This window comes from Episyrphus balteatus, chromosome 1, assembly GCF_945859705.1.
Source record: "Episyrphus balteatus chromosome 1, idEpiBalt1.1, whole genome shotgun sequence".
Taxonomy (NCBI): Eukaryota; Metazoa; Arthropoda; class Insecta; order Diptera; family Syrphidae; genus Episyrphus; species Episyrphus balteatus.
In genome coordinates this window covers 109,338,626-109,365,610 of record NC_079134.1, presented here as the reverse complement: position 1 = coordinate 109,365,610, position 26,985 = coordinate 109,338,626, and the positions used below count along the sequence as shown (strand labels likewise).

Genomic DNA, 26,985 nt, shown 5'->3' with positions numbered 1-26,985 from the left:
AATATTCTCTAGCTCAACTAGCTTAGCAAAGAGTAAAGTTTTCAAGAATCTGCTTTCAATATCAGATTTTCGATGTACCTAAGATATGAATGTGCCGGTGCTGAATAAAGTTTTTACCAGAAATAGTTAAATAGAATCATAACTAACATAATTAAGAAACCAAACAATTCAAGATTCAAATAAGAATATACGAACACGCCCATGTTTCGTTTCCTCCCGGTCCAAACTTAAAAATTGTCATTGCAGCCAACCTAAAATAAAAAACCATTCAATCATTTCATTCAATCACATTCATTCCATATTCTCATTCAAAGTTGTCGTCACTCATGTCAGACACCACCTCACCACACAAAAGCAAGAAAGTAGTACCTACTTGAAATCAAAAGAAAAAAAAAACAAAAACTTTAAACCACGAATAAAACCAAAATTGTAATTATTTTTTTGAATCAAACTAAAGAATAAAATAAATTAAACAAATCAAACAAAGGAAAAGAAAAATTCTTTTTATTAATTACAAAAGGAAAAAAGGAGAAAACAGAATACAAGTACGGCTACGCCCCAACAGATGCAGTGTACCATTTTGTTTTTGTTTCACATTTCGTATACCTATCCAAATTGGTATTCTAATTGGAATGTATCTACACTACACTCAAACACACTTTCACATAATTCACTCCACACGCACATGTCCATAAAAAACAGGTACGAAAGAGAAAGAAACAGAATTCTTATTTACCCCTTTTGATAAACATACACAAAAACAGAACAACAAAATCGTAAAATACATAAATGATGATACCGAACCGATGCGAGATGCGAAATAATGCGCACACGACAAATGCAGTGTACCATTTTGTTTTCGTTTCGCATTTCCAAATTGGTATTGGAATTGGAGTATCGTCGTTACTCGTATGTTCCGTATTTTTCGTATGTTTCGCACGTTTCGTATGTTTCGCATGTTTCGCATGTTTCGTTACTTGTTTAGTACTAGTAACGAAACATACGAGTAACGAAATTATTTGGGCAGTAACGTTTCGTTACTCGTTACTGAAGTGAATACCCGCATTTAAGTAACGAATACATACGGTTTGCTACAGCTCTAGTTTGAAGTCAATTTGTGAGAAAACTGCATCTATCGCTTGAACGATGGAAGATTGTCCCTCACTTCAATTTATTTTTTTTTTCCTTTAATTTTCTAGACAATCTTTTGGCATCAATTAATTTATCAAATCTCAAGCTATATAGTGTTTCGTATATATTTTAAAAAACGGGCTTAAGGTCAATGAGAACAAACATATTTTTGTCACGACGTTTCGGTTTCGTTCATGTCTATGAACATCATCGGGTGATGGCAAAGGAATCTTTATTAATGATGATAAATCGGTTACAAATTTGTTACAAACATAAAAAAACAAGAGTAAACTTACACTTTGTAACATTTATATTGTACTTAGTAAAAACAAAACAAAATCCAAAACTATAAATGAGCTGCATATAGCCAGTCTCCACTTAACAAAGTAAAATTTACAAGTAACATACCTATAGAAAATATGAAAATTAAAACAAATACAACTGATCATACCTATATTAAGAGCTTTTAGTTCCCTTCCCCTCTGACAGGTTCTTGTATTGTGGACTAACTTCGTTTGGCAAAAAAAAATGATTTATTTTTTGATCTTAGATTAATTTCCCAGATCTGGATTTTTTGGCAGATTTACCCCTCTTTTAGGGGTACCATTTAGAAATTTACCAAACGAAAACCCATTATTCTGATGCTCTTCTCGTTGCAGTACTTGCACACTTTCAATGTTCGGAGAGTGATTATTAGGGTGTGCCACTTTTGTATGGCCGAAAAAAAAATACTCTAATTTTGCGGTGTAATAGTGGTCAAAAGTTTTATTAGGGCCTAAGGTTTCATAATATGTAAAAAAAAATTATAATATCGTTCGTCTTCGGCTCGCTCAAATCGGTTGAAGTTGTTAAGAAAAAAACGATTTTATACGAAAAAATGATTTTTTCCTTCGCTTCTTTTTGTCAGCTTCTTTACTAAGTGTTCAATTCCAACAAATATAAGCTTAAAAGTTTTTTCTTGGAATAATCTTTCACGGGAAAGCCTAAAAATATTTAATATATTTGTTTTTGTATCCAAACAAATGTTTCAAACATTTCTAAAAATCCAAATTTCTTTGATTTCTTCCCATATTTTGAGCTAGCCAAAGATATTAATTAAAATGAAAATTGTAAACACAGGATTTAATTTGAGAAGCAAAGCAACTTTTAAAATCTATTACATTTGAAAATTCCATACTTTAGCATTTTGACACACCCTAGTGATTATGTTGTGTGCAATGTGATACCAGGGCTGTCTTCTGTGGTGCATTACTTTTTATTTCGGACTTATGTCCTGCCAGTCTATTGTTCTCATTGACCTAAAGGCCGTTTTTAAAATCATATAATTATCATTTATTAATTATTAAGCGTTTCTTTAGCCAAAATTTTTTTTTAGGGAAATCCGATTTTCTTGGTTTTAGTTCCATGAGATGAAATTCCCTAAGATCATGCGCCATAATTGATTTTTAAATGAAGTTGTAAGCATGTTTTTGGTCAAGCGGACACTTTTTAATTTTATGAAAATAATTGTTTTTGCTGATTCAATTTTTTTCTTAAAATTAAATGATTTCCGCAATAAAATAAAATAAAATTTCAATTTTTTTAAGACAGTCATTAGGATTGCGCAATGTACGATAAGAGAGCAGGTCAAAAAGTTCGCGGAATAGGGGGAGGAAATTTAACACGTTTTTATTTTTATCTAACAACATATTTAGTACGGTAAAGTCAAATTTTATTATATGGGGTCTAGGAAAAATTCCAAAATGTATTTCGACTTTAGGACTCGAAAGAGCATCATGACACGAGTCGAAAACTACAAGGTGGACAGACCCCCCTCTCATACGATTTTTTTCTTGTCTGAGTTTTTGTACACCCTATGCAAATTACCCTGTATTAGTACCAGTTACCAGAGATCCAAATGAGTATGGTCGAACCTGTTCGAACAATATCAGTTTTTGAAAATGATCGTTGGTGCTCGATCGATTTCTCTCTATACTCGTATATCATCTTACTCATAAACAAAAATACTCACAATTCAAACCATACAAATTGTTTAAATTCAAACGATCCTAAATACCCACGAACAAAATTGCTCGAAAACAGATCGACTGTTCATAAACACTAGACTTTACTCGAAATGATCGAAAGTGATCGAAGTGTAACGTGATCGAAAAAAAAAACAGATTGACCAATGAGAACAACCACTTCCAAGTTCTACGCCATATACCTGATGCATATTTTTTTTATTTAGGTTCTGGGGGTTGGTTGTTTGCTGTACAATTTCAATGGAAGCAGGTTATTTTTAATTAACAATTGTGGTTTTAGAAAGAGTTTATTAGAGAGTGAGTAAATAAAGAAGTAATTAGTCGTTATATTATCAGGTAACAATACAAATGTGGTAGATGGAAATTTTCAGTTAATTTGTGCAGGTATTTGCGTAATAGAGACATATCTTTAAAAAAATATACAATAATGCGATTTCGGTTGATTGTTTTTAAAAAAAAATATTTTTTCGGGTAGGTGTATTGGGTAAATTACAAATCTGCATTTCTTATGGGTGAAGGGAGAGTTATGATTGAAATCCGAAAGCGAATTTCTTGCGAGAATAATATTTAAATAGTAATCTTCTGAGTTAAAAAAGTAATAATTTTATTAAAAAGCAATGGAAGAACAAAGTATTACTTTAAATCTTAAAATATAAAAATGAAAACGGTCACACTATACCAAACTTTGTGGATGCAGATCGTGCAAAAAAGTTATACAAAATTCTTAAACAACAACCTACAGCAAACAACCCTTTATTTATTTAATTTTTTATCTAACACTAAGTTTTATTTGATTTTTCTATTTTTTTTTTTTTCTGAATTTTATTTAAATTTTATTATTCTTCATTTCATTAGCTTGTCAAATTAAATTAAAATAAAACAAATATAACTTTTGTGTACCAAACTGACTCTCTTTTTATTTAAGAAAAACCACCCTCGAACACTATGAACATTTCCTTTCCAGTTCGAGTACATTCGATCACATTGATCATGAACATTTTGTTCACGATCATTTTACTCGATTTTACTCGAACAAAAAAATGATCGTTTGAACTCGTTTGAAATATAGGATTACTTACGAGTCATCATACTCATAAACAGGTGCCGTGAAATAACGCCGAGCGAAATAACGCCGAATTCCAAAATTCGGCGTTATTTCACTTTCAAAAGCGAAATAAGGCCGAATTTCAACATTCGGCCTTATTTCACAATGACAAAGTGAAATAACGCCGATTCGGCATTATTTCACTTTTTCAGTGAGGCAAATCCTGCTAAGTGGAGCTTATGAAAAATTGCAATGTAACCACCTGTAGTCACTTTGGTATTGAAATGCCATATTCTTGGCAAAGGGACATAGCCCATGGACATTACAGCCACTTTATATTTGTGGACTTAAGTCCCACTTGAGTTAGACATAAGTTCCAAATTGATTGTCAAACTCAGGTTGGACATAAGACCCACAAATAAAAGATGGACGTTATGTCTCACTAACGAAGAATTCACAAGTTATACAATTATTTCCCAACTGGATTTGGGATAGTTACAAAGTTCGATTTTGCACTTATGTCCCACCCTATTGGCACATACGCCTATCCAATAGTGTATCCAAAGCAGGACAGCATGTCCCCAGCCTCCAAACATACATCACTGTTTATACGCCTAAGTCCTGGGTATTATTATTGCTTTTATGTGTATACCAACAACAAAGATATGTTTGTGTTATAACTTAGCAAACGCGAAGCGGAAAAAAATTTGCTTTTATGAGAATCTATTTAATTTTCGGAACCCAAACGCGAAGCGGAAAAAATTTTGCCCACGGGAGAATCAATTTTGAGGTGTGAAAATAAAAATTCGCGCGAATTTTTATTTTCACACCTCAAAATTGATTCTCCCGTGGGCAAAATTTTTGCCGAATGTTGAAATTCGGCCTGTTTAGGTGCCGTGAAATAACGCCGAGCGAAATAACGCCGAATTCCAAAATTCGGCGTTATTTCACTTTCAAAAGCGAAATAAGGCCGAATTTCAACATTCGGCCTTATTTCACAATGACAAAGTGAAATAACGCCGATTCGGCATTATTTCACTTTTTCAGTGAGGCAAATCCTGCTAAGTGGAGCTTATGAAAAATTGCAATGTAACCACCTGTAGTCACTTTGGTATTGAAATGCCATATTCTTGGCAAAGGGACATAGCCCATGGACATTACAGCCACTTTATATTTGTGGACTTAAGTCCCACTTGAGTTAGACATAAGTTCCAAATTGATTGTCAAACTCAGGTTGGACATAAGACCCACAAATAAAAGATGGACGTTATGTCTCACTAACGAAGAATTCACAAGTTATACAATTATTTCCCAACTGGATTTGGGATAGTTACAAAGTTCGATTTTGCACTTATGTCCCACCCTATTGGCACATACGCCTATCCAATAGTGTATCCAAAGCAGGACAGCATGTCCCCAGCCTCCAAACATACATCACTGTTTATACGCCTAAGTCCTGGGTATTATTATTGCTTTTATGTGTATACCAACAACAAAGATATGTTTGTGTTATAACTTAGCAAACGCGAAGCGGAAAAAAATTTGCTTTTATGAGAATCTATTTAATTTTCGGAACCCAAACGCGAAGCGGAAAAAATTTTGCCCACGGGAGAATCAATTTTGAGGTGTGAAAATAAAAATTCGCGCGAATTTTTATTTTCACACCTCAAAATTGATTCTCCCGTGGGCAAAATTTTTTCCGCCTCGCGTTTGGGTTCCGAAAATTAAATAGATTCTCATGTAAGCAAATTTTTTTCCGCTTTGCCTTCCACCAATTAAAACAGGTGGGATTTATTCGTTTCTTATCTTTGTATTGTGGTGACCGCCCTATTTGCGATATAATTTTCCAAATGACCCGCGCTTATCATGCGAGGTTGGTTGTATTCAAAGTTTCTTTTTCATTTAAAGAATCTGAAACAAAACGCGAATAAAATAGAACAAAAGTTATTCTACATTATTATTTTATATTTCGAAAAGTGTGGGGCTTATGTCCCAGTTAAATAAAAAATATGTTGGGCTGATGTCTCACTCAAGTGGGATATAATTCTTAAATTAAATGTCGTCCCACTCAAGTGGAACATACATAACTCCCAAAAATAAAGAGTGGGCGTTATGTCCTTGGGTCTTATGTCCCTGCGCCACATTTTTATCACCTCTTGAAACTTATCTAGGTTAATGAATAATTAAGAGGCATATAAGAGCCAAAACTTTTTTTGAACCTATACCTCGATGGGATGGACATAAGTCCCAAATTAGTATGGGAGCCATTGTGCCCAAATAAATTTGGGCCTTATATGCCTTTGAAAATAAGAAAAAGGGTAACATACCGGTTAACTTGCGTCTGCTCTTATGCTCACTTTTCTAACATTCGGCCTTATTTCTCAGTTGGAACTCGGCGTTATTTCACTTTGACAAAGTGCAATAAGGCCGAATGTTGAAATTCGGCGTTATTTCGCTTTTGTAAAGTGAAATAACGCCGAATTTTGGAATTCGGCGTTATTTCGCTCGGCGTTATTTCACGGCACCTCATAAACAGGAAAGCTCGAACATAACATATTTGATTTGTGTTGATTCTGTTTGTTCGAGATGGTTTTTTTTTCGAGTTAGTACTCGATGTTCGTAAACGATACTCCACTAGTTTGGTTCTCTGATTAGTACCTTTGTCCCTATATACGAAAACGTCTGTAAAATCGAAAAAACGTTAATGTAAGGTAATAAAAAGATCTACAACTTTTACTTCGAACTAATTTTCCAAAAAAAACTCAAATAAAAGAGATATATGACAAAAATAAGAAAATCACCCTTTGACGTGTTTCAAAAAAACGACCCTAAATATTAAACCGAAGGGATAATCGAAAAAAGTTATTTAGGTAACATATATTGTAGGAAATTATATTATCTTGAAGTTTGCTATACATTTTTTTTTCTGTATATTCAAAAATACGTGAGTTACATATGTGAAAAAGCAACATTTTTATAAAAAACAAAATGGCAACCAAATGACTCTAGGTGCGAGGTGTGACTGTGCAAAATATGGTTTTCGACTCGTGTCTTAAATCTTAATACTCTTTCGAGTCCTGAAGGCAAAATACATTTTGGAAGCAGAAGTCAAAACAACTTTTTAAAAAAATATTTTTGGTTTTTGAAAAAATTTAATTTTCAAGTTTTTTTATTTTTAAATTTCTGTGATCTGTGGGACAAAGTTTCTCCTGTAGTGATAAAGTAACCCTGTTTTACGGTGTGTAAACAGCTACGCTGTTTTTTTTATAAAATTTAACATTTTTTTTGCATGCTGGTAAACCAGCTAGAGCTTTAGTAAAAATGCAAGATTGTCAAGAAATATACACACCAATGCAAACCAAATTTAAAGATGACTCAAAAACGTTCCTTACTTTTAGTAGGACTCTATCCACCTCTGCCTGTTGCAACACCTTGTATAAAAGCCATATCTCCCAGTGAAGGTTGGACCACTGGTGGGGCCACAGTCATAATTGTCGGTGATAATTTCTTTGATGGTCTGCAAGTTGTTTTTGGAACAATGCTAGTTTGGAGTGAGCTGATAACATCACATGCTATTCGAGTTCAAACTCCACCGCGGCACATTCCAGGTGTTGTAGAAGTAACCCTTTCTTACAAGAGCAAACAATTTTGCAAAGGATCACCAGGAAGATTTGTCTATGTTTGTAAGTAATATATGAAAATAATTTATTGATATGAAATGTCTCTTATTACTTGTTAATTTAAACAGCACTCAATGAACCAACAATTGACTATGGTTTTCAACGTTTGCAAAAGCTCATTCCCCGCCACCCTGGTGATCCAGAAAAACTGCAAAAAGAAATCATCCTAAAACGTGCCGCCGATTTGGTTGAAGCTCTCTACTCAATGCCTAGGTAAGTAAACACAACAATCATTGATACACTGATCTAAATAAACTGGAGCTTAGATCTCCCGGAGGAACGACGGGATTCAATTCATACGCAGGGCAATTAGCCGTTAGTGTCCAGGATGGAACTGGGCAATGGACCGAAGATGAATACCAACGAGCACAAAGTAGTAGTGTGAGTCCTCGTGGAGGCTATTGTAGTAGCACATCAACGCCGCATTCGTCAGGGGGATCCTACGGGACAACTGCTAACGGCTATGGACCAGCACCAAACATGGGAGCGTTGTCATCGTCACCTGGGAGTGTGTTCAATTCAACATCGAGTGAGTCGATTAGTTTTCTTATGTTTTTATTTTAAATTATATTTTTTATTTTGCGTTTGTTATTCTCTATTGCATGTTTTCTTTCGCATTTTATCGTTTGCATTTGCACCGACACTAAACAAAAATAATCCAAAAACCGAAAAATAAAACAATCTGCTCAGCAAGTGCCTTTTCGCCATTAATTTCAACAGTGACATCCCCGTGGCATCAAGCTCTTGCACAACATCATCACCATCATCACTCTCATCCGCATCATCAACATCTTTCCCATCACCCACATCAGCTTTGGCATAATCCAACAACGGTATCTGCAACGGCAGCCGTTTAATAAATGAAGCAGAGAAAGGTGTGCGATGAATTCCCATTCGTTAAAATTGCCCTTAAATTTTCTTCAAACATTTAACAGTGAAAACTTTAATAAATGTGAAAATTTGCTTCAATGGATGGGAACAAGGTACAGGGCAAGGCTCACAATGGTATATGAAACTTTTAAATTTGTTTGTATGTATGAATGTTAAGTAAATTCTTAATTCAAAATTTGTCTTCAAATTATTATACATAATGTATATAATTATATAATTTGTTACTCTCAGTTTCGAAGTAAAGGGGGGCGGGGGAGGGGGGTGTTAGACCTCCCCGGGTATCACCCACTTGTGGGTGACAAGAATCACCCCTTCAATTTAAAAATTTAAAAAGTGGAGAAAATTAAAATAAAAAATGTCAACTAAAATTTAGCTCGATCTGCGTACTAGGCTTTATGTTATTTTTAATTTAATTTTATAAGATTCAGAAAAAACGTAAAATTTTCTTGTCCAAAAACAATTCTTAGAATGGTTTTAAACTTCAAGCCAAGCATCCAATTTAGTAACAAAAAAATTTCAAAATTATTGGTACGGTTTTTTTTTATGTATACACGAATTTAAAATAATACAGTAAAATAAGGTGAAAAAGGGGTAAATTTCGGAATGAATGCTAATAGAAATTTCTTTGGCTTCTTCGTTTTGGCATTCTATAACATACCTACCTCAAAAGTCTAGAAAAATCTAATGTCCGCGAGTCGCGATTTTCAAGGTCAAGCGCGAAAGGAGATTTTCAAAATTAGCAATAATAGACAATGGTATTATATACACATATTGTACATGTCTTCCAGGTATTTTTTAATGCTGATACCAAAAAATCTAAAATCAAGACAATCTGACGTCTCTGAAAGAAGTTATACAAGTTTTTCATCTGTCAACCCATATTATTATAACAGTTGCAAACTTACTACCGAAAAACTTTTAAAAGTTATGGTAGCGGAACCAAATTTTGCATGAAGGTTTTCATATCAAAAAAATGCATTGAAAAAAACATTCATATCTATGAAAAATTGGTATTTTTTGGAAAAAGGGGAAATTTTGGGATATGCACTAAAAAACATCCTGGTACAATCTTGGAATTAGTGCTAATAGGCTAATTTTTTTTGTTTCTATCTTTGTTTGGATATTCTATATCTTATGTCAAAAATCTAAAAAATATCATGTCCGCAATAAGATTGAAACGTCATAATTAAAGGTGAAATAATGAGCTTTCACATGGAATAAAATTTTTTATAGGTTGTCATTGAAAAAAAATTGATTCAATAGGTGGTATAAAATTTATTATTGAAAAAAAATTGATTCAATAGGTGGTATAAAATTTATTATAGGATTTCTCGGTGATGGAAGTGATTTTTTCACTTTTTTCAAAAGAAATGGTTGTTTTTTAATAAATTATTTTAATACTTTTTGCGCATTGTAAAAATTTAAAAATGGTTTTATGTATTCTTTAGAAGAAGTTTTTGGATTTTGTTTTTGTAAGCTTTTAAAATAAAAAAATAATATAATGAGAAAAGAAAAAAGGTAATATTTTTAGCTTCTTCTTGTAAATTATGATTGTTTGAAATAAATAAACGCTTCATTTCATTGACTCATTTCAAACAAAAGCACACAAAATGTTTTCTTACGACGTTATCACGTAAAATTATCGTCCGTAAACCGACTTTACACACAACCGTTTTTTTTCTATGGTATATGAACGGTCATTACAAAATATAATCAGCCTTCTTTTTTTTTTCAAAGAGCAATTGGTAATATTCTGATTCTTGCTCTTTAAGTAAAAGAAAATTCATAAAGAGCCCAATAACTTTTCACATGATGGTCGATTTTATTCAATTGGGCGTTAGAAAATATCTCGTAATCATGTATTACATTAATAAAATGTTTTATTTCTTATACTATGATTTGCAATAAAGCAAGTGTAACACAGAAAAACTTTTGTATCTACCCTTCCGGATGGGATACAAGGTGGCCCAATATCTCAAATAAACTCTTATATTGATTACTACCAATGATGTAAATTTCATGCTTTTATCATAAAGTGCACGATTTTGTTGCTAAGCCGCCCCACTAAAATACACAGTAATTATTAAATTTATCTGCAGAAAATTTTCGAGGTTTTTTTTACTCTAAAATGAACATTTGGAGATCTCGAACCCCGGTCAACCATTTCAGATCGTTTGTTTGAAATTTAAAAATCATAAAAAATTTAATAGAATCCTAGGATTTATAAAAAGATTTTATCGCGATTTCCGCGACCGTTATGTTCTAAAGCTGCTCTTTATGACTTTTGCAAGACCAATACTCGAATATAGCTGTGTATTATGGTCCCCCTACTATGCCACTCATATAACAAGACTATAAGCCAGGGGCGTACACTCCCTTGGGGCAAGCGGGGCGACGCCCCGGGGCCCCCGACCGACCTCAGGGCCCCTACTGGAGACAATGCAGAGAAGGAAACTGTTAGCATAAATTGAGTTACGAAGTAAATTGAAATGTATTTGAATCACTTCGGATACAAGGGAGACAAATTATGTCATTCAGTGTAATGTATAATGCATTGGTAGCCACACAATATATATTGATCTGATAAAAAGGTTACTCCAGGGGCCCCAAGAAAAATTATAATTTTATCTAAAGGTCCCAAAAAATATTACTTGAAAAATCTTTGCAATCACAAATAATACATTAAGGGCCCCAAAAAAGCAAAAAACAACTTCAAGTCAGGGCCCTGCAGGGGCCCCAAATGTTGATGGATTACTAAATATTACTTTAGGAGCCCCAAAAGATATGACTTCGGGGATCCAAAAATATTATATGAAGGGTCCCAAAAAATAATTTTTCAGGAACCCCTTTAGTTGAGAGGCAATCAAATATTAATTTGGGGGTCCCAAAATCTATTAGATACTAAGGAGAACAAAAATATTCATCAAATTTTCTCATGACATGACAAATATTATTTGAGGATCCTCAAAAGCTATTACTTCAGTGGTTCAAAACAATCAAATGGAAAATTAAATATCAATTTAGGGGCCCCAACATAAATACATCAGGGCCCAAAACAAAAACATTACGTTTTTGGTGGCATTCTACATCAAAACAGAGGCCCCAATACCTAATAATTCTTGGCTCCAAAAAAATTATATTATATTTTAGGAGCTTCTAAGCACTTAATTTTTAGACCCCAAAAATAATTTTTTAGGGGCCCCAAAAGAAATAAACTATGTTTGATGATGGAAAATCAAATGTGTACACATTACTATCAATTCTAAGCTAACAAATTTTTTTATTTTTCAGGGGCCCCAAAATAAATTATGTCTGATGATGGTAAATCAAATATGAATTTAATACTTCAGAACAGAGGCCCCAGGAACTATCAATTCTAAGCTTAAAAAATTTATATTTTATGGGCCGTTAAATATTTAATTTTGGGGGCCCCAAAATTAATTTTTCAGGGGCCCAACAATAAAAAAATTATGTTTGATGATGAAAAATCAAATATGTACATGTACATATTACTTCAGAACAGAGACCCCAAGAACTGTCAATTCTAAGCTAAAAAAATTATTTTAGGGGTCTCTAAATATTTAATTTTGGGGGCCCCTAGAACAAGTATTTACTACTTTTATGATAGAAATTTTAAGTTAGTATAGCAAAGTGCATTACGAACATATTAAAACATTAGAATAAACCTAAAAATAAATAAGCCATACAAAAAAAAAATGTATGGCGTATACGTACTTTTGTTTGTATCTAAGGGGCCCCCAAATATCAAAGGGGCCCCAAAATTTAGTCTTGCCCCGTGGCCCCACGACTCAACGTACGCCACTGCTATAAGCAATTCAGAGAAGGATCGCGTTTCTGTTTCCGTTTTCTTTCTTGGTCACATCGCCTGAGAATTGTTTTGTCGTATACGCCAATTTTGGAATTTTGGGAAATCGCATTTTAAGGTTTGAGCTTTTATAAAAAAAAAACTGGCCGATAGATTTTTTACAATTTTTAATAGAATATTTTGTGCGATATCTTCTTCATATTTATGTTGTCAAAATTGTCACATCTATTTTAGTTTTCAAATTATCAAGGTTTTTATCCAAAATCAGTTTGTCGTAAACGCCACCAAAATCAACTTTTTTTCCATCCCGTACAGGTACGACAAAGTAGGCGCACGTACAACATTCCAATACTAAAAAATAAATAAAAAAATTTTCACAGTTCGTTTTTATTTATTAATTAAACATTTAAAAAATAGTTTCTTATTACATAGAAGTAGTATTGGTTTGACTTAGAGGCTCAATTATTAAAATAAATAGATTTAAAATAAAGAAAAACCAAAAAATATGACCATAAACATAAAAAAATTTAAAAAATGTCTTAACAAAAAATAAAAGTCATCCTTTGGCTATGAAATATGAAAGAAATAAAATAAAAATAAACCAAGTTTGGTTAAATTAATAAATTAATATATGGTTATAAATAAAAGTAAATTAAATAAATATCAAACTAAAGAATTTATTCTAATTTTTTGATTTGAATAACGCTTCATAATATTCTTGGTCTGATTTAGGCATAAATATGAAAAGGCTTTTAATATCAATAATCTTATCCTTAGTTATCGAGTTAGATTTTTTAGTAATTTGAAGACATTGGCTGAACAAATTTACAGGAGTTGCTATGGAAGACTTTTTATATGTTTTAAATATTAATGAGCTTTTATATTCCACTTTTCTACCGCTCGCTTTATAAAATAGTGTAAAAGTATCATCAGTATCATCAATTTGCAAACCAATTACGAAAATTTAGCGAAGCACAATGGCGCCTTAAAAAAATAATTTTCGACCAGCAGGTGTTTTTTTGCGAGCGGGTGCAATAACAAAACTCACAGCAACCCTTTTTCGCTTCGTTCACGACAACGCGCGTGAACGAAGAGGCGCCACGGGCTCGGCGCGCACGACTAAAGTCGACTTGTTGATCTTGTGTGTTCGATACAAGATCAATAAGTATACAGCAATAAAACAGCAACCTTTTTTTCACTTTACAGCGCGCGCGAACGAAGTGACAAGATCAATAAGTGTACAACAATAAAACAATAAAACTGCGACCTTTTTTCACTTCGCTCAAGACAACGCGCTTGAACGAAGCGGCGCCCGCGACCGACGGTCGACTTCTTGATGTTGTGTTCGATAGAAGATCAACAAGTGTACATATTTATAAGCGGTACTTGCGATCGAGGATGAGGTCAAGTATCTAGCGGCATTAACAAACGACAAGAACCATGACAAAACATTTGAGATGTCTCTCAGATGCACTTTTTTCTTCCTTGCACCGCTAGGAATAGTGCAAAACCTCAAGTAGCGCAAAGCTTAATGCACATGAAGTCCTAATTTTCAATAAATACTTTTCTAGTAGGTTTATTATATTTGTTTATATTCTATTTGGGTCATATACCTACATACATGTAAGACAAAAGAAGTTCGAAATTTTCTACCCTATCTGTTTTGTACGACGTACGACAAACCAATACTGAAGAAAAAAAAGCTGAAAAATACATAGAATTTTTGTCGTAAACGCCAAAAGTTGGCGCTTACGACAAACCAACGCTAATCCGATGCTTATTTCGTGGATATACGACAAAATGCACACTAATTACACCGGCACACAAAAAAAAAAAAGTGTCATGAACCAGAAACCAGACCTATCTTTCTATATGTTTTTGGGACCGCTGAATCCGAATTTCAAGTCCGTTTGGCCCTGTCACCCTCCAGTTTTGAGCTGTGAGTGCATTTTGTTTGAATTTTTATGACAAATCAACATAAACATCTTGGCGGAATTTAAGATTTTAATAAAAAATTTTATTATTTTTTTTTTTTATAAAAAAGGTAGATAACTTTCGAATGTGCCTGGCACAGAGCATTTTCCACAATGGGTGGGACACCTTCGACAGCAGCGCACATTTTTGGAAATTGATGCGTTAACTTTCTTAAACATATGTCGTCTGCCGTGCGCTCTGAACCGTACGGCATGAGTGTGGATAAAATAAAAACTGTTACAAAAATATTTTTGTGTTTTTCAACGTGTTTTTTACACAAATTATGGAAAACAAAAATGTAAATTGTGACAGAGAGCTATGCGCGCGTATGTTCATTATGGCTACTCCTCATCCTCATGTTTTTAGAAACAGGACGAAGCAATCCGTTCGATTTTGACATAAGACTATGTGAGCTCTAGCCTATTTCTTAAAATGTCGAAGGTGCCCTACTGGATAAAATAATAAAAAAAAGACAAGTAAAAAAACACTTGTCTTTTTTTTTATTATTTACCAAAGCAAGTTTTATATCAAATTAACTTTTAAAATATAAATAAATACTAATTATTGTATATCAAAAACAACCTGGTTGTAAGAGAACAACACGACTACAACAACAAAACACTTAAGAAAGTATCCTGAAACTTACATATATCAAAAGTACTCGAAGTAAATTTTACATCCTACCTTGGCGGGATTTGAAGCTGAACTTTTTTTTACATAGGTTTGGCATGACTAAGGGCAAGTGTTCACAAAGTTTTACAAATTTTTAAATGTACACATAGAGATTATAGCACAGATAATAAATTATAAAGATGTCTTATTCATATGGAGAGAAATGATATATGAAACTGAAATTGACCAAAAAATAGCTTTTCCAAAAGCTTTAACATATTCCGTAAATACACACAAAATCATTTCGCTCATCTTCTTTCTTGAAAAAAAAAAACCTTTTCTTTCCTATGAGAGTGAGTGAGAAAAAAATGTCCAATTGAAAAAAAGCTTTTTCAGCTTTATTTGTGAAAGCTCCTTGTCTAGTAAAGCTTATCTGGTAAAGTCTGGTACCCTGTTCGCGCTAAATTTTAGCCGAGATAAAATTCCCATACAAGTTATCGATGATTTGTATGGGAGAGATTTAAGCTCGGCTAAAATGTTTCGATAATTTGTAGGGGAGCTAAAATTTAGCGCGAGCTGCGTACCAGGCTAAAGGAAAAAAAATGATTCATTTTTTTCTGAGCAGACAAGATATCTGTATTATTATATTATCTGTGATTATAGTGACTCTGTTTTTTTCACTTCAGATTCTTTGATGTAGTCAGCTTAGAGCAAGCTGTATACTACTATCAGAGGGTTCATCATTAGTGCATGTGTTAGTAGTATACTATCCACATGCACAATATACATTTAATATTAGCTAAAAATGATATACTAACATATTTACAATTTAAAAATCTAATTAAAACATTAACTGACAATCACGTCTGTGGAGCACTGGTTCGTAATAAAGTTTTTTATTTCATCTTGCTTATATTAAAGTCAATATCGTTTAAATTATAAAGTTTGCTCATTCGGTTAAGAGGCTCGTTTATACCATAGTTTGTTCTATGAAAGTCAATATGTAAGAGTAATGGATCGTCAAACTCCTTTGCCCAGCGTTTTACAAACCCAAGCATTGAGCTCGCTTTGTTTACTATGAAATTAATGTGTTCGGTAAATTCTAAGTTTGAACTGAATTGGACACCAAAGTCCTTAAAACTAAATACTCGACCGAGCTTGTGTTGCGTTGCGATATACAATAATCGAAGGCATTCGGGACTCGTTTTCGAGAGAAAGTAATTGTTTGGCATTTGACTGGGTTTTCCCACTCCAAACACTAAAACTGTCAATGTCAGCTTGTAGAAGGATCCGGTCACGGTTTTTTTTTATTGTCTTAAAAATCTTCATATCATCGGCAAATATGAGAATTTCACTTGAATTTATGCATGAAGTTACATCATTTCTAGCAAGTATAAAAAGATTAAAGGAAATGGACCCAGATGGCTTCCCTGGGGTACACCTGAGCGAGCAAGAATTTAACTTGGCTCTCGGAGGAGGTTAAATACTTATGTATTGTATAAGATAACAATGAGTGAATAGATAGCGGAAGCTTATTTTATATTTAGATCTCATTGAAGGAATGGTGATAAGTGAAAGTAATTCAAATCGTTCTTAATTAGTTAACTAGTTCGCCAAGACTAACTGTATATTGAGGTACCGTTTCAGCTATGAGACCTCCATATATACATATGTATTTCATTTCATCAACTCCCTCTACTTTCAACAGTATTATTTAGATTATCGACTTCATTCCTTGTTTTGCTTTTAATAATTCTTAGTTTAATTAAATTTCTCTTTATATATTTCTTAAAAGTTTTTTTACTACGTGAAAATAAAATAATTTTTCCTCAATTTCAGGAGTCGGTGGATTAGGATTCAACCCATTTGCCTTACCTACTTGCAGCACCCAAGGATATAGTACGAGTCAGTTAGTAACTTCGTCGAAATAATATTACTAAATACTAAATAAGTAAATAAGAAACATTAAGAGAGGAAAAGGGCGCAATATTAAAAGAATTTATCGATTTACTCTACCAAATCATATCGAATATTTTTATCGAATTAACCAACCAAGGAAACATTGCTCAATACGATATTCCTTGTTCTTTGAAATTAAGTAGCTAGTTTATTTCTTAATAGATCAAAATGTTTATATGTATACGAAAGAACACAAAATTGCACATTACATAATTTTAAATATCTTAAAGTGTTTTAACATATCATTGTATAGTTGAATAAAACTGTTAAATTTTGTAAATAAAATAATAATATTAAATAATAAAATAATTTACTTAAAAACGCAGATTAAACCTAACAATTAATAAATTTACTTACTATAAGCAAAATCTAGAATTAAAATAAATAAATTTGCCAAAAATTCATAGGTGATAATGAAGTTTAATCAAAAAATTAGTTGGTTTTTTAATCTTTTAATTCACCACTGAAATACATATAAAAAATACATAAGTAAAGAATAAAATTTACATATTTCCTTATTATTATTATACAATAAATCTGTCAATTTTCTGCGTTATACTTTTCTTTCTAATAGAAAGGCATACAGAGTTACCACAAAAGTGCTTTCGTTTAGTACCCCATCCAAAATACGGGAGGGAGATACTTCTTTTAATTCATTGTACCTACCTACTTTTACTGCTGGAACACAAGACAAAATCGGAGCCGGAGCCGTTACTGGAGTCGGGAAAGTTGTCGTACGTTTCACAAAAAGTACACACACAATGTGTGATGTTATTTGGTATATTTGCAGTTTACAACCACATCAAATTTCTCAGAAAATATTTTTTTTGTTCATTTTTATTTCTTATTTACATATTCGTCCACTTTTTTATTGAAAAACTATTTAAAAAAAATATAATCACCAAGTTATTCACTTCAAAAATGGAATGGTACGTCAAAGTTAAACGTTGGTCAGCTCTTCCGACTCCGGCTGCGGCTCCGATTCCAGTTGCGGCTCCGATTCCAGTTGCGTTGCGTTGGGTTCGTACATTTGCGTACATTGAATATCTACTTTGACAGCTATATTCCAGTTACGACTCCGACTCCGGCTCCGACACCATTGTGTTTCAGCAGTTAACAGGAAGACTGTCACACTAACACTAGTGGGGCGGCTAAGCAACAAAATCGTGCACTTTGTGATAAAAACATGAAATTTACATGTATCGCTGGTAGTACTTAATATAAGATTTATTTTGAGATATTGGGCCACCTTATATTCCATTTGGAGGGGTAGAATAGGGCTGCCAGACGTCCTGATTCGGGTGGGACAGTCCCGACTTTTCGACCCTGTCCCGATATCTGTCCCGATTTTGTCCCGACAATCCGTTTTCATTCGAAAACTTTGTGGAATGAAAATAAAAATGACTGGTACCTATATGAAAATAAATGAATTACATTAGACATTTCCTTATAGCCTGTTTTCACTAGAGCTCAAATGAGATAATTTCGCAAATGAGGTTAGTTTAGATTTCAAATTCAATTTTTTTCTATAGAACATTTGCAGCATGTTTTTTTTATTGTAGACCTAGTCGCACTGATTACGAAACGGTATTTAAAAATTCCTTAACAACCCCAAAATCTGGAGTAAGGGGCAAAAAACGGTTTTTTTTATCTTCACCCATTGAAAAAAATCTAGCTTCGCCAAATTTTTACCCATTTTCAATTTTTTTACAGGAAATAAATATTAGGAAACAAATATACCTTTTCAACAATGTATAAAACATGTAACTCGGTTAAACCACCTAGAATTTATAAGCTGCCAAAGATCAAAAATTCCATTTTTTTCGTCATTTACCCAACTTCGACATCAAATTAAAGTATTTATTTTCACAACAACATGCTGTTTTAAAAATATATTCTAAAATAATATTTATTTCCAAATCAAACGAGGTATTTTTTATGAAAATCAGTTTAAAATTGGCTTAAAAAAAAAATTTTACGATTTCAACCCAGATACAGAAATTCGAACTTTTAGGTATAGAACAAAAATGTTGTTTTGGCACGTAGTACGATAACCTGGGCGCCAGGATTTGATAACGGGTTTTTGTAGAGGAGTTCAATACAAACATTTTTTTCTTTAGGAGGGAGGGGCAGTTTTCTAAAAAAAATTATCAAAATAAAAAAAATTATTAAAAAACAACGGCAACACTTACAGTTATAAATGATACCATTTCCTAAAGGCAAAATTGTACATTTAATTCTAATTTTTGAATCAATATACTATAACCAATGGTTTTAAAAATAATAATTTCAAAGTTAAAAATAGGCAAACAAAAATTTTTTTAAACTCATTTTATACTATTTTTATCCAGACTGTGAATTTTAGTAAAAAAATTACTCACCCAGGAAACAACCTCAATTAATTCCTTATCGAACAGTGAAAATTATATGATTCTATGTCTTCAAGTTTTTGAGAAAATTGAAAAATAAAAACAAAAAATATTTAAAACAAAAAATCTGATAAAATAATTTTTCAATTTTTGCCTATTTTTAACTTTGAAATCGATTATTTCAAAAACTATTGGTTATAATATCAGAAACTGTAAAAAAAATGAAAATGGGTACAAATTTGACGAAGCGTGTTATATTTAAAGTCCACATTAAAAATAAAAAAAAAAACTGTCAGGCAACGCTAAATTTAATGAAAATAAAATTAGCTATGTTGATTTTTAAGCTATTGCATAGATTTTAACGCTGGCATGGGGAGCTAACCAAGAAATTTCGTAACGAAAAATTATTACACCCCACACATAGATAATTCGCTATACGTGTATGGTATGGTGTGTATTTATTTTATTATTTTCTTCTATTTCTTGTTCAACTTTCTTAAATCAGACAGAGAGGGTTATATAAATTGTGTTAGACACAAAGACAGGAGTAAGTTAGAAGACCATAAATGCTGTGTCTGCAGAATAAATCAGAAGCAAACAAATTGTCTGTATTTTATTATTTTCTTTTCTTTTGTTTTCTCTTCCCATTCTTCTGTTTCTTGTTCAACTTGTTGTGATTTTTGAACGAGTAAAGGGTTGCGTTGCGATTGTAGAGAAAAAGTATTCTTATGTTTTCTTATTTTTTGGTTTGGAGAAGTTTATGACATGAGATTGTGTGTATGCAGTTTTCAAATGTGACCTTGTTGTTGTAGGTATATGAATTGATAGGTAGATACAAAACATGATCATTGGTTTTGTGTAGGGTAGGTAAACAAATTATAATTGCATAAGTTGACAAAAAATGCAATGCAATAGCTTAACCGCGGCAGTCCTCGAGTGCCACAAATTTTTTTTTATGGATTAGGACGTTTTTTTCTTTTAGTTTAGTTTTCAAAAAAATGAATTTTTACCAATAATTGGTTCATACTTTTGCATAAAATGTAAGAAATTAAGTAAAATGCCTTTTCTATTATTTTGTATTATTTTCTTTAATTTTTTATTTTGATGTCCCGATTTGTCCCGGCTTTTAAGACTGGCAGCCCTAGGGTAGATACAAGAGTTTTTCTGTGTTGCACTCGCTTTGTTGCATATCATAGTATAGCATAGGTCGTGAAACATTTTAATAAATATGATACATGATACATAACGCCCTTTCGAATAAAATTAATACCAAAATAAATCGACCATCATGTTAAAAGTTATTGGACGCTTTATGAACAATCTTTTACTTAAACAGCAAGATTCAGAATAGTACCAATTACTGCTTGAAAATAAGTGGTAGGTTGATGAAATTTTGTATATATTTATATATTTTTATTCGTCCGGAATTTGAAAAGCTATTGCAAGTTGCATCGGAGTGAAACTAAATTCAAATAGGAACGAGGAGTTCTCTGGACAAATTGTCGGCCGCTACTCACAATAGAGAAAAAGTGAAAATTTATTTTTCCGGGTTGAATCATGTTCACGAGAAACTCACAATCACAATCACAATAGTTTCGGGAAACATATCGTGGGCACAAAGCCAAAACCACGAATCTGCAAAATTGTACCTTTGAGAAAAACTTCTTCAAAGTTTTGGAAACCCATGCAATCTTATGGAAACTTGTGCAACGGAAATTGATAGTTTAGGCTTCAAGGCAAAAGTTGGAGGATTGGGATCGATGCAGTGAATAGAGGGACCGATAGCAAGTAAAATGATGCATTAAAGTGAAAATGCCCAAAAATTCAGATTCGTGGTTTTGGCGTTGTGCCCACGATATATCGTCGCTTAAAAAGCAAAGAACTGTTGCCAACTTAATTCGGAACTAGTGCGAGCGGGGTCTCAAGGTAGTGGGGGGTTGATATGGGACTCAACCACCAGAATGAATCAATGAACAAACCAAGCTTTTGTCAATTTTTTAACTGTGTAAATGGTCCAAAAACGGAACTTAGGCCGACCGACGAAAATACTCTTCCGGCTTAGTTTGGATGCAGCATTGAAGAGGGGTTTCTTCTGAGTATAAATCTTAATATTTTGAGAACGACTTGTGGAATACATATAACTAGTTGTCTTAATTTCTCTCATACATCTACGCAATAGCTAATATCGCATTTTTTTAAATAGATAGATAGATAGATAACTTTATTGTGTCAAAGAAAATTACATAGTTTACAATATTTTATAAGTCATTGCACAGCACAGAGATATGATAACAATTTTGTATCTTACTACTGAAAAATCATTTTAAGTTAATGACGGGCATTTTGTTTTAAATTTAAATGGAAATTTGAAGGAAAAAGTAAAAAAAAAAAACCTTCATTTAAGTGGTGTTAAAAGTAATATCACAGAGAGAAAATACTTAAAATAAAAATAAATTAAAAATATAAATTAAATAATTAAGTGAATAAATTAATATACAAAAATAAATAAATAAATAAAAAAAAAAAAAATAAATAATAAATAAATAGTAAATAAATAATAAATAAATTAACAAATGAAAAAAAAAATAAATAAATAAATTATCAAATTCATAACAAAATAAATTAACAAATAAAGACAAATTAAATGATACATTTGTAAATAAATACGAATATAAATAAATTTAAAGGTACAGGTTTAACAATTGGGATTTCATTATTTTTTTTTTTTTTTTTATTTAATCTTTTTATTTTTTTTATATTTTTTAGGAATATATAATTAATTATTAGGGACAAGGTTTTTTATTAAATGAATTTCACTATCTTCACAATTTTTAAAAAATTTTTGATTGAGATTTTTAATTTTCGTTTCTATTTTAAGTGCTTTTGCTTTCTCGTGTAGTTCTTGAGTTGAAAAATGCCAAGGAACTCGAAGAATCATTTTTAAAATTTTATTTTGTGCTATTTGCAGTTTTTTCTTATGCATCTGTGCGCAAACTCCCCAGACGGCAGATCCATATAATAACATAGCTTGAAAAACTAATTTGAAAATTATCAGTTTGTTGTGTTGGCTAAGCAGTGACCTTCGGTTTATAAGCGGATATAAAAGTTTAATACCAATATTAATTTTATTCAAAGTTATTTTTGTGTGATCCCTAAAAGTCAACGTCTTATCTAAGTTCACACCTAAGTACTTAACAGAGTTAACCCAAGGAATATCACAATGATCAATTTGTAAACAACTGGCTGGCAAGAAACAACTCTTTCTTTTTCTAGTGAAAAAGATAGCTTGACTCTTGCCAGCATTAATTTTAATTCTCCAATGCTTATAATATTCATAGATGATAGTAAGAGCGTTTTGAAGATTAGTGATTATATTTGAAGCATGTATATCAGATGAATATATCGCTATATCATCTGCATACATGCCAAAATCGCAATTTTCTAAGCGTGGGAAATCGGATATAAAAACGTTAAACAGGGTGGGGGACAAAACTGATCCTTGAGGAACGCCTGCAAGGATATTTTTTGGGAGAGAATTTTCCCCGTTCAAAAACACTGAGAATTGTCTATTACACAAAAAGCTCTGAATAATTCTTATTAAAAAACCTGGACATTCTTTTAGAATAAGTTTATGTATTAGTGTGTTATGCCACACCGTATCAAATGCCTTTTCAACATCTAAGAGAACTAGGCCCGTCGAATTTTTGTCCTTAAAATTTTCTTTTACGTGTTTACTAACCCTAAGAACTTGGTGTGACGTGTTATGCATTTTCCTGAAGCCAAATTGTTGCATTGGGATGATATTTTTGTCATTTAAAAAATTTCTAGTTTCATATGAATACATTTTTCCAAAATTTTACTTATACTACTTAGTAAGCTTATCGGTCTGTAACTTAGAGCATTATTTCGAGGTTTTCCTGGTTTCAAAATTGGTATAATTTTAGCCATTTTCCATTTTATTGGAAAATAATGAAATTTGAAACATTGATTTATTAAATCAGTTATAAATTCAAATCCACTCATGGGAAGTTGTTTCAGGAATTGATTTTTAATCAAATCCATTCCCGGAGCTTTTTGATTTTGTAGGCCATGCACCAGGTACTCTACATCTTCCACTGTAATTTTTTCATCCACAGGAAAAACTATTGTCGTTCTGTTGAAGTCATTGACAGATCTATCTATCATGTTATTCAGTGCTGGATTAATATTAAGAGTTAATACGTGATTATCAGAAAAAGTGTTAGCGAGAAGACTTACTTTATCTGAATTTGAAGTGTAAACTTCACCTGACGACTCCAGAGGTGGCATTTGCATGTTTTTCTTTTTTATTATTTTATAAATGTTCCAAAATGGCTTAGAACTAGGATGCAATGAAGAAAGTTTTCTGTTCCACTCTAAATTTCTAAACTCAGAAATTTGTTGTGTTATCAATCTGTTAAGATGGTTCATTTCTTGCAAATCGTAGACAAATCTAAACCTCTGCCATTTTCTTCGATACATATTTCTTGTTTTTATCAAGTTTAATATCGAATGAGGTAACACTATTGCTCTTTTGTTGATAGACTTTTTTGGGACAGAGACATTTATGCTTTCCAAGACGCTTTTTTCAAAATAATCGACACAAACATCTATATCTTGACAACACATAACATTTTCAATACGATTTTCAGACTGTTGAATTTTGGAATTTAGATGGGAACGAAACATATACCAATTTGCATTCTTAAAATCTAAATATTGCACGTTTAATAAGTTTGGGCTTAGACTAATATCACATATGACAGGAAGATGATCTGAACTGAGTGCATTTGCAGTAGTTGGGGTTGAAAAGCAGTTTGGAATATTTGTTAGAAACAAATCAATGGTTGACGGTGAAGATCTTCTAGATGCAGGAATATAAGTTGGACCGAATGGGTGCAAAAGTGTTATTGGATATCTCATAGTAAAATCCAACAGATCATTACCCCACGAGTTTGCCCTAAGACAACCCCAGTCCCGATGTTTACTGTTAAAGTCTCCGCCTATTATAAACTGGTCATTGCTTATTAACTTCTTTAAATCGTTTTTAAAAAAGCGTTTACTGATATCATTGGACCTACCTCCAGGGAAATATATTGACAAAATTTTTAATTTATTTGAATCTCTTAAAATAAGTTCAATTCCAATTGCTTCTATAATGTTGGTATTTATTCTAGGCAACAATGTATGTTTAATTTCTTTTTTTATAACAATGGCAACGCCACCGCCTAAAATTTCTCTATCTAATCTATGACATACATAGTTACTATTACAAAAACGAACATTAATATCAAGCCATGTTTCACTCACAAGACAAATATCAACATTAACATTTAAGAGAAAATTAAAAAACTCAGTACATTTATGACGAATACCTCTGGCATTCCAACATGCAATTTTTATTTTTTGTACATTACTTTCCATTGTGACAGTATAAGTATTTAGTTGCAAGCTGTGCAATGACATTGAATTGATCAAACTTTGTTTTACATTGACTTAGCTTAGAAATCATTTCCATCGTAAGAGAGGCTAGCTCCTCTTGGGAAAAGAGATCATTTTGTTGTGACGCATCATCACATGAAAGTGGCTGTTCAACTACTCTTATTGAGGGTAGGTGTTGTTGCTGCTGTTGATGTTGTTGAGGTACTTGTTGTTGTTGCTGCTGTTGACGTTGGCTATGGCAGAGATACCCAAAGGAGATTGGAAACTTTCGTACGTTTTACCCCCCAAAACCCATTTGTTTATTTCGTGTTGTTGTAATCTCTTTTGTATTCGTGAATAGATGTGAAAAACACACATAGTGTAGCCACGGTGTTTTTACGCACACCTAAGCAAAAATCTACGATTTTTCACGTATACTTAGCCAAAAATGTATATTTTTCACGCATACTTATCCAAAAATGTCTAAAGCAGCTTGTAGGCAAACCCGTATGACGTCAGAAGTTTCTCATCTCTTTTGGGTATCTCTGGCTTTGGTGAGATATTTGCTGTTGTTGATTAACACGGGGATTAGTCTTCAAACGATTCGCCGTCAGTGGAAGAGAAGGGAAAATATGCATACTCCCAAAATTAGGCTGGTTATTGTTGATGACGTTGTTGTTGTTGCTTGCAACATTAATTGGTTTGAATGCAACAGGTGGGTGTGGTGGTTTCTTTTTGGTGGTTCTTTCTTGCATTTCCAAATATTTCGATCGGCTGATACAAGCTTTATCAGTTGATGGGTGGCTTTGCTTGCAGTTGGAGCATTTTGGCGAAGAACCACCGGCATTAGCACACTCTGATGTCTTATGTGATTCAGAACAATAGGCACATTTTGTTTTGACATTGCAATGTTTCTCCCCGTGGCCAAACATCTGGCAATTGCGGCATTGGGTGATTTTATTTTTAAATCGTCTTTGGAATTCCCAACGAACACGAGTGCGAAATATAGTTTTTATGTTATTTCTTAGATGTGCAATTCGGGCAGACCCATTTTCTAGATACACAATATAAAATATATCGACAAATGTTTCATGATTTTTTGTTATTTTATTTATAACATTCGTTTCAATGGAGTGTAACCCGAACAAAATTACTTTAAATGACCTTTCACTGCGAAGGTCATGAGAGAAAAATTCACAATTTTTTTCTTTTAGTGCCTTTAACACTGTGTTATACGTTTCAAACGATTCACAGAAAATTTTAATACCAATAGATATTCTTTGAACAAAATAATCTTTGATTTCTAATGCGTTCATAATCGCGTGGATAGATTCACTGGATTTATTCAACACTTTAATTGGAGGAATAGATAGTTTTTTAGCTGGCGGAGCCGCCTGATTTCCACTTGGGTCTTCAAACTCATCGTCTACCGAGAGGATGTCAAAGGGATTTTGATATTCACTCGACATTTTGGACGATTTAAAGATCGAGGAGGCAAGATCCTCGTTGCTGCGAGAGCGTTTCCCGGCAATTTTGATTGTTGTATACAGAATCGTAATATATTAATGTCGCACGTCAGTCACGGACAATAGCACGACTATTACTGAGCTAATATCGCATTCTTTTTGTTTTAGCGAAATTATAATATAATATCTACTTTACCTGCGTTCTTTTGGGAACATATATCTACTGCCAAGTACTTAAAACTACAAACTGTGAACTACTTTTGCTATATTTAAAAAGTAGTTCAAAGCAGCTTTAAGTACTAAACAGTAGATAAATATTCCCAAAGGAACGCAGCTTTTATAAGTCCTAAAGTTTGGGAATTTCAGCAGTGAATTAAAGTTTTGTTTTTCTTTAACAAAAAATTTCGGGGGGGGGGGGGGGGGGTTTAACCCCCAAGACCCCCCCCCCCGCGTTCGCCCCTGAAGGGCATAATTAAAATTAAATAATATGTAAAAACTACCTTACACAAAAAGTCGGATCTCTTAAGAAACAAATTTTTATTTCCGTTATTTATGGAATATTCGCAACA

At 32.7% G+C, this 26,985-nt stretch overlaps 1 protein-coding gene across 11 annotated transcripts in view; it reads left to right on the top strand.

Moving 5' to 3' along the window:
* LOC129907712 (transcription factor collier) overlaps positions 1-17,424 on the top strand; it is a 153,594-nt gene extending 136,170 nt beyond the window's left edge. For 4 of the 11 annotated variants that reach the window (XM_055984039.1, XM_055984049.1, XM_055984047.1 and 1 more), the window contains 5 exons: positions 7,599-7,883; positions 7,949-8,093; positions 8,147-8,409; positions 8,571-8,885; positions 17,023-17,420. In XM_055984039.1, coding sequence (XP_055840014.1) covers positions 7,599-7,883; positions 7,949-8,093; positions 8,147-8,409; positions 8,571-8,737 — 860 coding nt within the window. In that variant the 3' untranslated portion in view covers positions 8,738-8,885; positions 17,023-17,420. Of the gene's footprint in view, positions 1-7,598; positions 7,884-7,948; positions 8,094-8,146; positions 8,410-8,570; positions 8,886-17,022 lie in introns of all 11 variants that reach the window. The other 7 variants (XM_055984040.1, XM_055984050.1, XM_055984041.1 and 4 more) reach the window with 7 other exon arrangements.
* Positions 17,425-26,985: the final 9,561 nt, after the last annotated feature.